Raw genomic sequence first — 17,361 nt, 5'->3', positions numbered from 1 at the left:
TCTTCCTTTGTTCTCATGTAACTTTTTGGGAATGTTTTATAAAAGAACATTGTATAATTTGTCAAGTCTCAACATCACCTAAAACATCCTCAAAATGTTGCAGTCATAACATTATGACTCAGTTAGCATTTAACCTTATAGGAAAATTCTGTTAAATGACAAACATCCTTAAAATGTTCTTTGAACATTAGATTAAAATGTTCTCTTTAAAACATCACTGCAACTTGTAGGTAAATTGGCCAGTGTTGTGGGAACTTGGCCACTTTCTGGGTTTTGAAATTCACATTGAAGTGTGAAAGCTATGCTCTTCTTAGTTGTTAACTTTTTAAAAATGTTATCAAGTAAGTTAGGTTTTGATTTTGTTTGGACCCCAAAGCAGAGACTGACGTGGGTAAATGTGGATGAAAAGAGTTTACTGAACACAAGAAAAACAAAGGAGCAGGCAGTGGAGACAGGTGAGTGGAGGACACAGGCTGAGCACATGGAAAAAAATCGAGCGCTGAGGAGCAACCAAGAAACACCGCAAAACTGGCAACATAACTAGAAAATAAGCCACTCAAAAAAAAAAATCCTGGAGGAACACTGAATGTAAAGAGAGCACTGCCAGACTTTGTGGACTCATCTGGCAGAGTGGTGGAAGGAAGAGCAGGCTCATATAGGCAGGTAGATGAGCTGAGTGGAGACAGGTGTCCTTGTCTGATGCTGCTGATGAGCCAGCAGCACCTCCTGCAACACACACGCCCTGCAGGAGAACAGAGAACAGAGAGAGAACATACACAAGCAGAATCATCACAAGTTACTGAAAATTAATAGAAAATGAAGCATAAGAGGATATCGAATTTTATTAACCCTTAGGGCCCACTTTAAAATTATATGCACACTCATATTGCTCCGTGCACAAAATGCGCTTTTCAAAATCAGGCAATAAAAATTTGTATACATCAATATGGTTTTTTACTTTCATAGAGTTAACTCAAAACCTAAAATAGTCATTAATTTTCAGAATTTTAACCTTTGAAATGCCAGGTTTTTGTCATGATGCCACTATGTTTTTAGTGAAAAAAATCAACAACCCAACAACACTAAAAATGAATTATTTTCAATATACTACATGCAAAGTAGATTTTTATTTATTTTTTAAATGTATTTATTTTTCATTATTACTATCACAGTCTAGGATATGTTAATGATTTGCAGCAACATAGACTGTGACAGTGCATCTAGTAGAAACAGCAAGTATTTCCTCCATATGCTAAATATGTTATCAGGTGGAAAATAGTAAAAATGACAAATTCCAAGGCAAAAGCCTAGAATGACACCCAAAAATAATACAATGCATGTTTTATGCTTTGGTGGCTGTGGAGTCAAATGGACATTTTGCACTTAACAGTATGAATGTACAGTTTTCAAGATTAAACAGAAATACACAATCTTGCCGATACATACGCCATGTGCATGAACACAGCCAAAGTTATCAAAAAATGAAGAATGAAAAGCATGCAAAACAGTCCCTATAGGTTAAAAAAAAATGCTGAACATTTATTTTTGTTTAAGAGACAAAAAAATAAATGAATTCAATGAGGACTTAAGAAGATACTGGATTTTATTAAAGCATGTAAACTATTTGTTACACATACACATATTTGTTACAAGTACTAGTCTTTTAAAAAGGACAGTCACAGAGGTAAGTGATAGCAAATATTTATTACAAAAGCTCAGTTTACAAATCAATTTCTCTCACATTACCCGCGTCCCAGCTTTACTCCCAATTATGCTAACAGAAAGGGGGGGGGATAAGTTTCCAATAACACCAATGCACTGCAATCCTTAGGTCTGCACTCGAAAGAGTTAACACAGTTTACACACGTGAATCTTTTCACAGCACACTGCACACTATGAATTTGCACTCCAAGAGTTCTCACTCAGAATTTACACGCGTGAATGTACTCACTGCACACTTTTCACACCTCAGGCCCTCTCTGGCAGCCTGACTGGGAGTAAGCTGGGTACTGGTGATGAGGGGGAAGCAACTGACAAGAAAAAGACAAACAAACATAAATAAAGAAAAGAAAAGAAACTAGTCCGCCTGACGGGCAAACCCATCTCTTTTTTGCCCGGTACCGGCTCACTTGTCAGGGCGGACTAGACATAGGAAAAAAACCCGAAAGAAACAAAACGAACCAAAACAAATTATTCCCGGCAAGAGCAGCGTATGGACCACTGATGCTCTGCAAGGAAACACATCAACAATTTAAAAACACTTTATTACAAAAACGTATTAAAATACACACCAATTAAAATATGAAAGCTACGACCAACTTTAAAATACCTGGTACGTCGGTGATAAACTTCCCTACCGACTACCAGCCGCCTTCAACCCAGCGAGGAAACAGGTCTGAAAGTAATAAAAACATTAAATGTAATGCGTGCTAAACACGACATCATCAACCAACACTCACCTACAAACAAACAAAATTCGCCTACCTGTCTTCCTGCAGCCCGTGCCTTCTGCACGCCTGTGTGGAATGAGGTGTGCACCTGCCTCATTCCACCGGCACAAACCAACAGCGGAACCTCTGTTCCTCCTACAGGTACATATATTTGTAGGGTCCCTGACTGGTGCACCTATCACCTGCCACATGTCACCCCCCAAAAATGCATCGGCGCCCAGACGATGAAATGATTCCAGAAAAAACAGAGAAAATACCATCTTCGTATCAATACCCTTAAAATACTTAATTCATTACACTGAGCCATGATTGGGTCCCACAGATCAGGGCAGGTGATAAAGATTAGTATGTCTGCCTGCAGTACTTCTAGTAGACTTCTAGTAGACTTAAATTATTATTTTGTAAAATTCATTAATCATAGCTGGAGTTTCAATGCAGATTCAGCATGGCATTGTTCACTAAATTCAATCTAGTCTGAAAATGGGGAGAAATACATATTTTTGCAATCATTGTCATTTGGAAGTTGAGAATTCCTACTATTTTCATGAACAAGTGAAGGCATCAGCAGTGCACTCAACGGGAGGAGGGGCAAGTATGTGAGGGGAAGGGTGTTGGTTGAGCTTGAAGTGTATCTTTGGCTCAGCTGTTTCATCACTGGCATGCCAATTTATTTTCCTGCTGACCACCATAATTAACCCAACGACAGCACTTTTGTATACTTTGTGACTGTGGACGTACTTTTGTTGTCACAGCTTGGACTCTGAACAGCTGTAGGAACTAAATGTGATTATTTTATGATTGGAAAAGCAATATGCCTCTGATCTTCTACTGGGACGGTGTGGCCTGTAAATGTTAAAATTTTACTACAGTCACATGAGAAGATGAACAGAAGGCCATAAGGTCATTGTCATTTGAGTAATTAAAATTTTCTCAAATATTAAAAAAAATCCCTATATTCTCCCAATCATCACTACTTCATCAAATAAGCATTTACAGCATAATTGTTAAGTTAACAAATATTCATATGTTTATTAGGTTGAATACTAGCACTCATATTCACAATATGAATTGTTACAAAAACATAGACGATATAGGTTTTTACAAGGCACATTTCTTAAACAAAGAGGTAAATAGGAAAGCAAAATATTTTGTTCATGCACATTGTTAATGCAATTAGCTTAAGTGTCAATATGTCTCATAAATATACTGGCATTACTGTACATCCCAGCTTCTTCAGTTTTGATGGATGAGTAAAACAAGAAGCATACATTTTTCAGAATGCCAAGAATTAGCTGTGTCCTATCCCACTTCTCTTTACTGACAGTATAAATAAGGTACAGAAAAACTGAAATAGCAGAGAACCCAGACTAGAGTCAAGACTAACCAGAGTCAAATGCCAGAGCTTGTCTGTAATTTCATCTGCCACATCCAAACAGAGAATCAGAATTACAAAAAATACATAATCTTTTTTTAAAAACATAAAAACCTTAAGCTCTGTTGCAACACAGTGTCACAGAAATACATGAAATGGACGCAAACTCATAAGGTCGTGGGCACAAAAAGTGTTAAAATTACATGTTGGTAACAAAAAACAATGCCAATGCAAAGTTATTACAAACAGTTGCAATTCCATTGTGAAACAGTTGCAGTTTGGTTAGGTTTAGGGAAAGAAGAACACTTGGTTAGGTTTAGGAAAAGAACTGTGTACAGGTCTTACGTACTTTGAATTCTTACATAATGTACCTACAGGACTTTGCATAGTTACATAAATCTGTAACAACACGTAACTATGGTGGCTTTTAATTTCACATGACACAGGACACAAACAGCTGTCACCTGGGTGAAAGTCCACGTTTGTTTCATGCACATTCGCTGCGCTGACTTTCACTTTTTATACCTACTTTGTATGTCCACCAGGACAAAAGTTTCTCATATGCCCCTTTTAGACTGCCTCTTCAAGGTGAGGATTCAACAATGTTATGCCACCTCGCTGTTCTGTATAAAGGTACAACCGTGGAAGCGGAGGACCGAGAGGTCTCACCTTTAAGGCGGCACGGGAGGTAGTAAAAGCCTTGAAATTATGTTTGTATAAGGGGATCATGAGCGACATGGGTGTAACATTTAGACAATGTGTTATGTGTGTGCTTCGCTGCAGATGATTTAAAAAACAACTGGTTGCAGTTTGCAGCTAACTCAAAGAAAAACAGCAGCCAAAAATGTCTGCATTAAGGAAAACAAATGTGATCAAGTACCTCCTTAAACTCTAAGCAGAAGACGATATCAGCCGTCATATAACAGGGACAGTAAATGATTGTTATGGGGGGGGGGGGGGGGGGGTGCTTTAACCCTCAAATTGCGCAGATTGAAATTGTGAACATAAAATACGCCTAAAGGAAAAACGTAAATTTTGAAAAAAACTCAATTTACTGCAAAAATTTTAATGTTCGCATGAGGTGGTTATTAAGGCGATTCAAAAAGCCAGATTTCACAAAACTGCAATGGAAACACTTTTTTTGCCGTGGATATGCATTTGTTGGTAAGAACTGTCTCCCTCGGGCATGATGCAGCTACAAGAGGTGTTATTGCATCACATAACTCTTCAAAAGTTGAGCAGATCATCTGGAAGTTCTGAATCCACAATTCCTCTGTGAAATTGTGTACTATCACCTCCCAGAAATCCCTCAAATGTGGACACTCCCACGTGTAAGGGGCTTGTCTTTCCATTATCGCTTGCATAACACGCCTACTTGGCCTTTGACTGGAAATAATGACGGATAATACGGTGGCTGAAACTGAGATAAACCTGCTAATGTTTTGAACATCCATCCCCATGGAAGTTTTATGCAACTCTGTAATGGAATCCCACCTTTTGCCATGTTATGTTAATTGTTTAGAAAGCGCCACAGATGTGTATGTTACACTAGAGGTCAATGCTGTTGTGTTACATGTCATACCCGCCACACCTCTCTGGTTTCCACAATGCCAGCATGCTGTATAAAATTACAGACTTGGGTGTCATAATGCTGCTGTTCTTTGGTTCTGTGTAAAAATACAAAGGCAGTGTAAAGAAGGCCCTTTGTAGTGGCCCTAAAGTGCAATCTCTGTGTAAGAAGGGTTATTGAATTTGCATTGGCATTGGTTTTGAATTGTCAGCACTTAATTTGGCATGTCATGCCCACCACCGTGTAATAAGTTGTTTCACCCATTTCTATGAGAATGAGCTGTCAACAGTTAACTGTGAAACATCAGCTCTCAAAAGTACACACAATTGTCTCCATTTGACACAACTTTGTCTCATCAGATAAATTTGAACATCACATAAATATGATATATTTGTGTTCAGTTTTATATTTTACCATTACAAACTAAAGTAAATATCTGCATTTGGTTAATCTACACAAATATTCAGTCTGGATTATTGAGAAAAAAAAAACATGTAAAGAAGACACAAGTAAATGCTGTAAAACGTTTTTGAAAATGTTAATAAATGAATAAATTATAGGAAAAGAGGGCTTCACATCATGATACAGTATAACAGTATACAGTATAACACCGCTCTCCCTTGGAGTTAATTGTTGGCTGTACATTTCTGGAGTTGATGACAACAGGAGCTGCAGTGCACAGCTCCGGCCTGCAGAGTGCAGTGTGTATTCACAGTGTTGAGTTTAACTGCTGTCCTCAGTTGTGTTGTGGCCCTAGATGTTTATACTGAAAGTCCAAAGTCTGTGATTTGCATCTCACAACTGGGTAATCTTTTTCATGTCCATACCCTTCTCCTCGCTGTTGCCATTATCGTTATACTCAAAGGCACTATTTTCCACAGCATGTCCCTTCTTTTTCTCTAACTCACCATCACCACTTTCCAGGGATGGAGCCTCACTGTCTGTATCAGCTGAGCCACGGCCAGAATACTTTTTGTATGCCTGGTAGGCTGTAGAGGAAAAAAAAAAACATGGATTCAGAAACACAAATCAGTCATCTTGACATAAAACAACACTTGGCTTCAGTGAATAACCTTTTCTCTGAACCTTCATCTCGGGCTAGTCCTGTTCTTGTTCTGACAGTTATTTGTTTGGGAAAATCATTGTATGATGAACAATACAGCATTTGAAGGCAGCTGTCCACGCTTGAGGTCATACTGCTGTCAAGGTGCGGTCGGACCAAAGTTTGCTTCAGAAGGGGGGACCAGATGTCTTGGTGATAAATAGATCCAGCCTCATTTACTTGTACACAATGACAAAAAGCAGGAAGTACAGGAAATAGGATGGGCTGGGTTGCCAGCAGTGATGGCTATGGACCAACAACACCCTTTCCCAAGGCACAAATGACCTCTACCCTACCTCTTACCACATACTTTATTGCCATTTACTTTTATCATTGTCCTTGAACTTACTGCAGCCAAGCAGCATCCGTCCTGTGCTGCTTGTGTCATTGTTTCTTGCAGATTTACAAATTGCAATTATGTGTGTCAAATATCAATAACTAGATTGTACCTTTATGCAGAAGGGACAGAATCTGACACATTCTGGAGTTCTATTGATTGTCAAAGTTGTGTGATAAATTAACTTTATGATGGTTTAAGGAAACCATGGAAACAGCCGGGCTTAGTGAAAAGGCATATATACAAATCACTTCTTTTTTGGTATAGCTCTGCCCTGAATGCTTTACTGAAGCCCACAGAGACTTTGTTCAACATTTTTAGTGACCTTGTAGAGGGATGAGACAACTTTAGCCATATAGTCGCCTACATTTATCCAGTTCTCTCTAAAATGCTACCAAAGTGCTATCCCTAACTGTGTGCGTATGTGTCTGCATCACTCACCTCCCACAGACATGACTGCCATCACTAGTTGAAAGATGCTGTAGATAAGGGGAAATGCAAACATGACCTCCAGCTCAGCAGGGCTGAAGGACAGCTGGACAATGGTGCTGCACAGCTGGGAGTTCTGAAAACCCGTCTCCAATGCGATGGTTCGACACCTGAACAATGCAGGGAATGGATGAGCAACCTCATAAGTAAGTCCCGAGTTGGTATATATGTTTATTGATGCAGTATTGATTTCATGATGTATAAAACTGAATTAAACAATATTATAATTTTGGCAATATCAAAAAAGAATAGATAAATAACGCTTCACATACATACACATCAAGGGTACTGGCAGGATGCTAAACAATATCACTGTACATTTAGTAAGTAAGGCACTACACTCAGAGGTGGGATGGTATTTCCTTCTTTAAGGGTGTTGCTTGCAAATGTGCAACCCTTCTTATATCCACTATCTGGTGCTAGAAAATGAATTATTGCCTTGGAGTCTGTATGGGAATGGAGATGTTTTCAAGCCTGGACTCTTATCCAGTATGTGAAATTTGGAGCAGACTGAACGAGTCAAGTTACAACAGCTGTCTGTGTCAGCTTTCTGTGTCATGTCGAAACATCAAAATTCAATACGCCACCACTGACATGCCATTCCCAAAAACACAAATGCTTACAAGATGGCATTGTGAAGGTCTTAATATTCTAATGCCAAACTTTAAAGTGGATCTGTTGAATCCTTGAATTTTTTCCATACCTGTATAGTGCTTAAAATAGTGTGATCTCACATAACATATGACATCATCATTAAGGCTACAGAAAATTGCTTTGCAATTTAGAGTGACATCATTTGGAGATTTATACCACCCAAATTTAAAATGAATCTGATGAACCATCTATTAGACATTATTGTGTTAAATAAAGGAAAAATGCACAAAACTCAAAATGGTTGACTTCCGGGAGGGCGGAGCTAGTATAAGCTGATGGGAAATATGTAAGAAATGATAAGTGCAATCTGCCTCCTAAATTTATTGAATATCAGAGCAACATTGTCCAGACTAAAGCCTTCCTTGCATTAGGGGGCACTATGGAGCCCGTTAAACACACATACCTCCAATAGCTGTATTTTCTTGCGATGCTGACAGGATTTGAGGTATGCGGCAAACCTTTAAACTCATTCAGATTCTGTTGTTGAAAGAACTCATCCCAAATGTGGCATGTGTTTTTGGGGTGCTGGAGAGCCCACTGGCCTTGCCCAGGCCAAATTACTACTGAACTTAGTGGGGTTTTTTTTTTCAGTTTTGATGTGCATGCTAATTTTCATGAGTTTTCAAGAACCGTAAGCCCCTAAAAATGTGATCGCTCAACACAAAAGATTAAAATCTCTATAAAAGCCATACGTTCTTGTCACTGTGAAGTACCAAGCTCTTAAGGAAATTTAAATTTAGATAACGCAATCAAGGTACACCCTTAATATAACAAAATTATTACCAGTATATCTCAACTTTAGTGCTGTCACCCTACCTGTACCAGGGTTGACCTGCAAAGCGGGCCAAGAGGAAGCCCAGGCTGAAACCAATGAAGGGGTAGATAGTTCCAATAATCCATAAGGCGGGAGAAATGATCCAGGATGACTGGTAGAGAATTCCTCCAACCGCAGCTATGATGATGATGAGAGCAAAGCCTAAAATGGATCCTACCTGCGCACACAAAATGTAAATGTCACAAAAAATCCCTTGATCAAATATCAAAATCTCAAAAACCCTGGAGTATGGTTTAGATGTCATTCTTTACAGAAACATTTACATGGGTTCCTACCTTGAGGATCTTTTTTGCCCAGATGGGCTTCTTGCTTTTCACATACATTCCCAGAGCAATTGGGACGAGTATGGACACCAGAGTGATACCTGAGGAAACATAGATGTCATAGGACTATAATACACCTGTGCAGTGTGTTTGGCACAAAAGTGCAACGTGACTGAACAACACAATAAAACAGCAGGTGTGGAAGCCCTTTGAATAAACCATTTATGCCTTAGAAAGAGTCTGCAATTTTTTCAGATATATTATTAGTTTCATGAGTTACTTTTCTCCCATAAGTGCCTACTTACCAATACTGTCATATGGGATCTGGATGGTGTCACTTGAAGTCCAGGTGGAGGTGTAAATTAGCAGACAGAGAGGCATCATCCCCAAGGCCAGGATTGAGGAACAGGTTGTCATACTGATGCTGAGGAGGAGAAAATATGTACAGTGTTTGTCCAACAAGCAAAGTCCTGAGAATGCTTACTCACATGGTTCTCACTTGTACTGTGATCAGCAAGTATTTCACCTGAATTGCCTTATTGGTCATTATTGTTAACCTATGTCTAACCCTTTTACATAGGTGGAGAGGCTTTTCAAATAGCTTGACAAATTATCAGTTGAGCCTCAAACAACCACTGTTGCTCCAGCTTGTCTTACCTTAGGTCCATGTCTCCATCCAACCAATAGCAGATAACGTTGGAGCTGGAGCCTCCAGGACAGCAGCCCATAATGATGATGACAACAGCCTGCACAGGCAGAACACGGAAGGCCAGTGACAAGGCAAAGGCCGCGAAAGGCATGATGCCGAACTGGCAGAGGAAGCCGATGAAGATGCCCCAGGGTCTCCTGATGTGGCCCCACAGCTTTTTGGAATCCACAGTGCAGCCCATTGCAAACATGACCATGGCGAGCATTACAGTGAGCACCACACTCATCACCAGGCTCAGGATGGCATTGAAGTCATCGGGAGAGACGAGGCAGTTTGGGCCTGAACACACTGTGGAATGAGTGTCACAGGCATAAGACACTGCAGTCGTCGCCTCGGATGTGGACATTTTGGACGACAAAATGGATGATGAAGAAGACAATAAGTGGCTCCGAATTTGAAAAGAGAAGACTAGATGAGAATTCCCTCAGCGCTGGTAATTCTCAGGACTCCTCCAGCTTCTCCTTGTGTGATATCCAAGAAGATGATGGCAGTAGTGACACAAACCGTCCAGCCCACCGCTCTTTATGCTACAGCCAAATACAATTGGGAGGGGAAAATCGGGTGAAAAAAAAAAAAAATTAACCAATACTTAATGTTTTTATGGGGTCAGTGTTCAGAGACACTTGCTTATAAAAAGAGAATCATTCTGAAATGTAAAATGTGATTGCGCCATGCACTAACTTTTACTGCCCTTTGGCCTCTTAAAAACTTTATTAGACAGCTACAGTATGCATCATCATCATCATCCTACAATGCCGGTAAGGAGGGAAGATGCTTGTTCTTCTCAGAGATAGGGCACACCCTGTTTGGACAAGGTATTCTTTGCACAGTGCCCATAAAAATTACCCCCCTTGAACTTTTTATTTTATGGGGAATATATTGACTTTAAATCACACAGGGGATGTAATAAAGATTTGCTGACATTGCTTTATAGAAGAAGTCTTAAACCAGGTCTCTGCAATTGATCTAACTTTAAGTATGGAAAATAAACTATTGTAAAAGCATACAAAATACCCGGCTTGTCATTTTCCTCTCAAAAGTAAAAGGGACATTCCAACCAGTACTATGTTTAGAGAAAAGCAGCAATCATGGGAATGATATCCAATTTCTAAGGCACTGAATATCTCTCACAGGCAAAGGTCAATCATTAAACAGTTGTAAATATGCAAAAACACCATCTGCATGAGAGACCCTGACTGAGTCACAGGATTTAAGACTGAATATATATAGCAACTGTTGCCCAGGTGATTCACCAGTTGTTTAGCAGCTCATTTTTTAAGCAAAGGTAGTGGTATCTTGTAAAACAAAAAAAAACCTACGGCATCCACTGGTAAAAACCATGCCGGCATAGATTGTTGTTAAGTGGGTAAATTACATTCCAAAGTTGGGCTAGTTGGGTACAACTGGCATGGCCATTTTCTGAGAGGTCCGTACCTCAAGATACCTGAATGAAAATGGGTTCATGGGTACTCATGAGTCTTCCTTAAACCTGAGACGGCTTCTTCCCCAAAAATATATATTGGTCCTTACAATAAATGTAGTCCTTCATATTACAGCTCTACATTTGTCTTTCTGAGGAAAAGGACAACAGGCCTATTTGAAGAAATATGAATCACCCAACACAAGGAGATACATAGCACATTAAACAGGACTTCAAAATGTTGACTGTACCAAATTAGACAATGCAAATCAGCTAATTAGTAACATTGAGTAAAAGAAGTAGAAAACCAGAGTACATCAGCATGTGAATTTTTAACTTTTCATATTGACAACTATCATATTCATTTGTACTGCAAAATTGAACTTCTGAGATTTAGTTTTGGCTTTTGGTGTGTTTTTAATGGCTTGATCTAGCTACCCATTGGGAAAAATTCTGGGGGTGCCATGGTAGTACCTGCTTCGTACCTTCGTCACTCTGTCACTGCAAAAAGCCATCTTCCGCATCCAACCGGATCGCGGCTGGTTGACGTCAGATGACAGTTGCCATACGGAACCGGTCGCATGCGCATGAAACACTGAAGAAGAGCATCAGGTAACCACATGATGTAAGGAGTGTTAATCTGCTTACACTGCGGGTGTGTGGGGAGTTGGATGGGATCAACAAACAACTGACTTTAGTGAGGGAGTCTGGAGTTTGCTTACCACATGAATGTGTGTGTGTTTCCCTATACCTTACAATGTCCCTCTTTTGCCTAAACTTAACCATCTGTAACTCTGTTGCCTAATCCCAACAATTGTGATGGTCCGTGCTGTTGTGTAAACATAAGGACCATGCAGTGTCATCCTGCCATAATATTTGTTGACATCATGGTAAGGGATCCTGGAATATAAACAGCGGATGCAGAAAAATATCCAAGACATAATAACTAGACACTTAAGGTCCCTGACAGAGCGGCACCATGTGACGAGTTCGGATGAGAACGTGTTGCATAATCAATCTGAGTTGCTGGTAAAATTTGATGTTAACTTAGTTTGGTAAAGAAACAGCCTGTTCTCATAAACTGTTTTCCTACAAAAATAATTTCACCCAAATTCACACACGTGTTTTAAAAAGCTGCGATTATGAGACCAGTGCGCTGACAGGAGTAAACAAGGAAGCTGTCATGAGCAGTCTTGTAAGGAGGCAGGTAGAGGTGATGGATGGGTTACAACAACTCAGACTTTCGCCAAGGATGATTCCATGGAAACACGTGTTCATAACTGTGTGAGCTTTGAGCGAACTTGGAGTCATTTTAAGGTACAGCCTCACCATGTTTCTTTTCCTTAACCAAACCACAGTAACTTTACTTGCCTTAACCTAACCTTCATAACTTTACTTTAATTAGGTAATTGTATGTAGAGACCGCACCGTCATTTGGGGGGCGCTAATTTGTAAGTTATCATACAAATTGTTGTGTTTGCATTTTTGTAGGATATCATATGAACCCGTCTATGAAGATAACTTGGAAGAATAGGTCAAATCTACAATGTCCAAATGTGCAAAAACTTACATAGGCTACACACATAGCCACACAGCTGTCATTTCTAAAAGAGGTGCTTCTGCTTTACATTGACTTGAGGGTGGTAAGCACTTAAGCAGTCAGTTATTTTGTATTTTATATTTAATTTGAATTTAGATAAATTTAAAGAGACCCGTTTAGAGTCTTTCAGATTTTTAAGCGTCAAAAAATCATATATTTATAAATGTTACGTGGTTCAATGTTGTAAAACAATAACACATAAAAAGATCTAACTTGGAGTGAATATGCTTTATTGGCACTTTACAACAACACATGCCAAGTGTAGAAACAATAAAAAAGTTTGAGTGATTTAAAAAAAAAGTAGGTCAGCGGGATGACCTAAATTTTGGAATGGTCGAAATTTGGGACAGTAGTGTTTGAAGTGATGCCTGGTCACGTACCAACAACAAAACACGAAAGATAAAAATTAATAGATAATTGTTGTTTATGAAGTCAGCTGTCCATCATTGGGTAAAAGAAACACAACTGTGTTGCATAACAGTGTGTAAATCATTTTTCTGTTCCATAAAATTCAGGATGACATGACGCACAGTGTCTTGGCTGAGTTAACCGGACGCATGAATGAAATGCACAGGTGACAGATAGGTAAATCTGTCTGTAAGTCAGTTTCTTGAAAGGTCTTGAAAAGCTATAATTATCATTAAGCTGTAGGAGCTCACAAAAACATTTTGTTAGATATATTATCACTAATTTCTCCAGCAGCGACGGCTGCACTTTCTGCCAGCTGATGAAAAACAGATAGAATGACATCAATGATCCATTACTTATAATATACTAATCTGTGCAATACACAAATGAAAACACATCAATAATACTATTTTTGCAATATTTATAATATATGTATAAGATTTTTCAAAAGCAAACAGGACATTTTTGCGAACTACAAACAGGAATTATAGCTTACCTAAGTTATCTGATCAGAATATTGTCACAGATTCAGAGATGAACAAACTTCAATTAACAGCCCCGGCTATTATTTGCTAAAATCACTGAACTCAATGGGTTTATTTTTGGGACAGGCATCTACATAGGATGGGCTTCTAATTCCTTTCACACAAAATTGTTGCACAGCAAAGATGGGAAATACAATCAAAATATTTATTTCCAAAAAAAAAAAAAAAAACAACGTGAAGAAGGTCATGAGCAACACAAGAAGACATTACCCAGAAGTTAGCAAGAAATCTGTGAAAAGTACAAAAAAGTTTATCTAGAAATTAGAAACCCCTCGATAAAGCCAAAGTAAAAAATAAATATATACATGAATAAATAAATAAATATAATTGAGAAATTACAAATAAAAACAGCTCAAAATTATAATAATTCTGTAAAATAATTTAAAATATATAATTATAATAGTTATGAATAGATTTTTTTTTAACAATCTCTTACTTGTTTACTAATGCTCTCTTTTTGGTGCTGGTTTCAGCAAAATTAACTGAATGATGAAATTGTGGAGAATCTTACTGAGCTAAATTTGTGTTTGTTAAAAAAAAGTTTAAACATTTAAATTTGCATGTGTAATCTAAGGAGCTTACCAACGTTAACTCCAGCAGGTTGCCAACAACATGGTTTTATATATCCAAAGAACTTCTATAAAAATCAACTTCATGGTAACCAGACCAGGCTTCTAACTGAGACAGGCCTTTATTTGTCAGAATGAATGTTTTTCTTGTAAAAAGAATTTGCCAAGGTTTGGGTCATTTCTTGTTAAATTGCTCATTGCTTTCTTCCCACGCTTGTGAAAGAAATTAAGGCAATTTGCTCAGGTTTCAAAGTGTTAACCAAAAATCACAATTGAAACTGGGAAGAACAAAAGTCCCGATAAACAAAAGCAAAAAACAAAAAGCAACTGAGGTAAGAAACAACTAAAAAGAACTACAGCCTCACAGCAAGCTGCCTCTGACAATCTCTTCACCGCAATCAATGCCCAGGTGGCTTCTTACAACCTATCCTGGCCCCATCCTGATGGGTAGGTGTGGTAAACCAAAAAAGGGAATGTAAACCTGATTCTAACAGACTAATATCAACATATAAATGTCAGAATATTTACAGGTGAGTCAGAATCCATATCGCTCTTTCTCTAGGATGAACTGTATGCTCCCAAATTCTCACTCTGTCACCAGAGTCTGATCACTCAGCCAGAGGAACTCAGACTGCTGAGCCCTCCCCCTCTTTCCTCAGCCCAGGCTGCCAGCAAGCACAATGACACTGGTGAACAAAGAGCAAAATCACCACTACCATCAATAAACCAGGTGGAAACAAAAAGCACAAACAAACACAAAAACGAAGTTTATGAAAAACCTATTTTGTGAGACATTTCACTGATAAAAGTGGAGATAAGACTTCACTCTGTTTTACAGGGCACAGGTGGCCTTATCAAGCCTGCTTACAGTCACTGCTGCTGGGGATCTGTCCAGGGAACGTCCCCACAACATTGGCAACTACAAGTTGTAATAATATTTTAAAGAAAAAATTAAATCTAATGTTCAAGGAATGTTTTAAGGATGTTTATAATTTCAAATGATGTCCCTGTAAGGTTAAATGCCGATTAAGACATATAACTGCACATTCTGAGTGACAGATCATACAATGTTCTTCTTATAAAACATTCCCACAATGTTACATGAGAGCAAAGAAAGACAATTTAGCAAAGCAACATTCAGAACATGTTATTGAGGCCTGAGGTCACAGACCATTTTTAAAATACAAATGCAAATGTTTGATGTTTATTGAGAATGCTGACTGTACTTCAAGAACAACACTCTGGTATTTGAAAGAAAACGTTACGACATTGCAAAACATTGCATTGGTTGGACTCTCTTGGATTCTCAGAAAGTTTTTAGAACCTAAAATTGGGTTTTGAAAGAACCTCTTCACACCTGTGAGCAAAAAAAAAAAAAAAAATGGACTTGAGACTGTTCTGAATCAATTTCTAATTATTTTTTCAACTTAGACCAGATGATGTTCGCTCCCTATGGATTACTCCTTGCTCATGTGTTCCAGGCACGCTACTGCAAGTGTTTAGACTACATAGCCTACACTGCTACATGTAGCTACGTGCTAACATAGGCGAAACATGCAAATTTGGTTGTCGTTGGAAATGTCTCCTCGATTTTGGATCATATTTTTGCTGGAACAAGTCCAAATGTGCAGATTTCAGTTTAGAGGCTGATTTTTCAGTACAATATGCCACTTTACTCTCCTTAAGTCACCCCTCTTATACAATAACAGCAGGAAGGAGGGCTTGAAGAGACTAAAACCTCATTCCCACTTCACAAAAAACTAACATCTGCTAATATCTGGCTTTTCATTGCAATGGGAATGCGTACAATCGTCATTCACACCTGGGTTAAATGACTGACACAGGTTTTTATTGCCTCCAGCTCCGGTCAGCACTGATGGGAACACAAAAATAATTTCAAAAGTAATTTCAGCTCCTTTACTGGGGGGATGCAATGACATGCTCTCACTAGGCCAATTACCGCTCGTCTCCTCCTAAGCAGCTCTAAAACACTGATTCTAATACATCTGCACCGAGTTAAGTAAGAGATATATAAATAGAAGAAACCACTGAAAAGTTTCTACAGACCTCTGTTTCTGCTGCAGTCGGTTTACCTGTTCTCCTGCCTGTCTGTGACATCACACGGACACACCAACAAAACAACCGCCACACGCACACATGCACGCACACACACACACACACACACACACACACACACGCACACACAAAAGCTGACTTGACTTGTCTGCACTGCAGCAGACTTGTCAGCTGCAGTGATGTGTTAACTGGCAATGGGAATGCAGTCAACTGCCTAGGTTGAGCTGGTTTACCCGTATTTGAAAAAAATGTGTGCACACGCTACTTTTGGTGGGAAATGGGTAAAAAACTTATGCTCCACACTAAAACAGAGTGCCTTGGAGAGAGAATGAATACAGGTATATTTTAGCACACACTATGAGCAAAATAATATGTATAAATGCTAAACATGTTTTTTTTTTACTAAATATTACAATTATATATGGTGCCAGTCATGATGATGCCTCAATTTTTAGACCCAATATTTGAGTAAAATTTAATAAATATATTTCTTTTTACAGTCTTGCTGGGTCACAGTTTTGTGTGTTATTTACATCAGATCCTGTCAGAAAGATTTAGAAGACAAAGGTGGGGTCAGCTGGACTGAAACAAGTCAACCAGACTGTAAACACATGGATCAACAGGAAGATCACATCACAGATGAGACTGACACTGCAGTGTTAGCATCAGATGAGCGAGAGCCAACCAAGCGCTTACGGCTTCAGCGCCAGGTGAGGGAGAACCTGTCAGCCTGGCGTGTCCCAGACAGTTTGACAGCAGTTTTGACATGTCAAAGCCCAAACAGTTACTCAGTACAGTTCAGTCTATAATCTGTGTCATCTTCTAAAGTGGCTGTAAATTTTTCTGTGCATTTAAAATGACAAATATCCTCATGATGAAAATGTTTTAATTTACCTGCTCTGTGATGTGAGTAAAGGGCCCGCACTGGGTTAGCTGCAGGTCTGTCCTGCTGCGTGAGTGTG

At 38.9% G+C, this 17,361-nt stretch overlaps 1 protein-coding gene and 1 long non-coding RNA gene across 5 annotated transcripts; both read right to left on the bottom strand.

Annotated features, from left to right (window-relative positions):
- Positions 1–1,671: 1,671 nt before the first annotated feature.
- On the bottom strand, positions 1,672–2,660 carry LOC121948946. The gene is made up of 3 exons (XR_006106196.1): positions 2,485–2,660; positions 2,330–2,395; positions 1,672–2,228 (listed from the first exon to the last, which is right to left on the bottom strand). It is a non-coding gene; the product is annotated as an uncharacterized LOC121948946 (long non-coding RNA).
- A 3,263-nt stretch (positions 2,661–5,923) lies between these two features.
- slc10a2 (solute carrier family 10 member 2) lies at positions 5,924–17,361 on the bottom strand. 4 transcript variants are annotated; one of them, XM_042494503.1, is made up of 8 exons: positions 17,294–17,357; positions 11,676–11,796; positions 9,730–10,308; positions 9,378–9,496; positions 9,085–9,173; positions 8,791–8,966; positions 7,273–7,430; positions 5,924–6,381 (listed from the first exon to the last, which is right to left on the bottom strand). In XM_042494503.1, exons 3-8 carry the CDS (start codon positions 10,125–10,127, stop codon positions 6,188–6,190), a joined length of 1,134 nt encoding a protein of 377 aa, XP_042350437.1. In that variant the 5' UTR covers positions 10,128–10,308; positions 11,676–11,796; positions 17,294–17,357; the 3' UTR covers positions 5,924–6,187. The 4 variants fall into 4 exon arrangements, with proteins under 4 accessions (XP_042350437.1, XP_042350435.1, XP_042350438.1 ...); XM_042494501.1 differs by lacking the exon at positions 11,676–11,796 and having other exon boundaries at positions 17,294–17,361; XM_042494504.1 differs by lacking the exons at positions 11,676–11,796; positions 17,294–17,357 and adding an exon at positions 16,391–16,415.

Source organism: Plectropomus leopardus, chromosome 10 (genome assembly GCF_008729295.1).
Source record: "Plectropomus leopardus isolate mb chromosome 10, YSFRI_Pleo_2.0, whole genome shotgun sequence".
Taxonomy (NCBI): domain Eukaryota; kingdom Metazoa; phylum Chordata; class Actinopteri; order Perciformes; family Serranidae; genus Plectropomus; species Plectropomus leopardus.
This window is presented reverse-complemented; position numbering and strand designations above follow the sequence as displayed.

What these genes read in the sequence shown, in the direction of transcription:
- slc10a2 (XM_042494501.1), bottom strand. Translation starts at nt 10,127, where the DNA reads ATGTCCACATCCGAGGCGACGACTGCAGTGTCTTATGCCTGTGACACT. An exon ending in GCAGGTCAACCCTGGTACAG is followed by an intron (nt 7,431 to 8,790) that starts GTAGGGTGACAG and finishes TGCATTGTTCAG; the next exon opens with GTGTCGAACCATCGCATTGG. An exon ending in GGCAGTCATGTCTGTGGGAG is followed by an intron (nt 6,382 to 7,272) that starts GTGAGTGATGCA and finishes TTTCCTCTACAG; the next exon opens with CCTACCAGGCATACAAAAAG.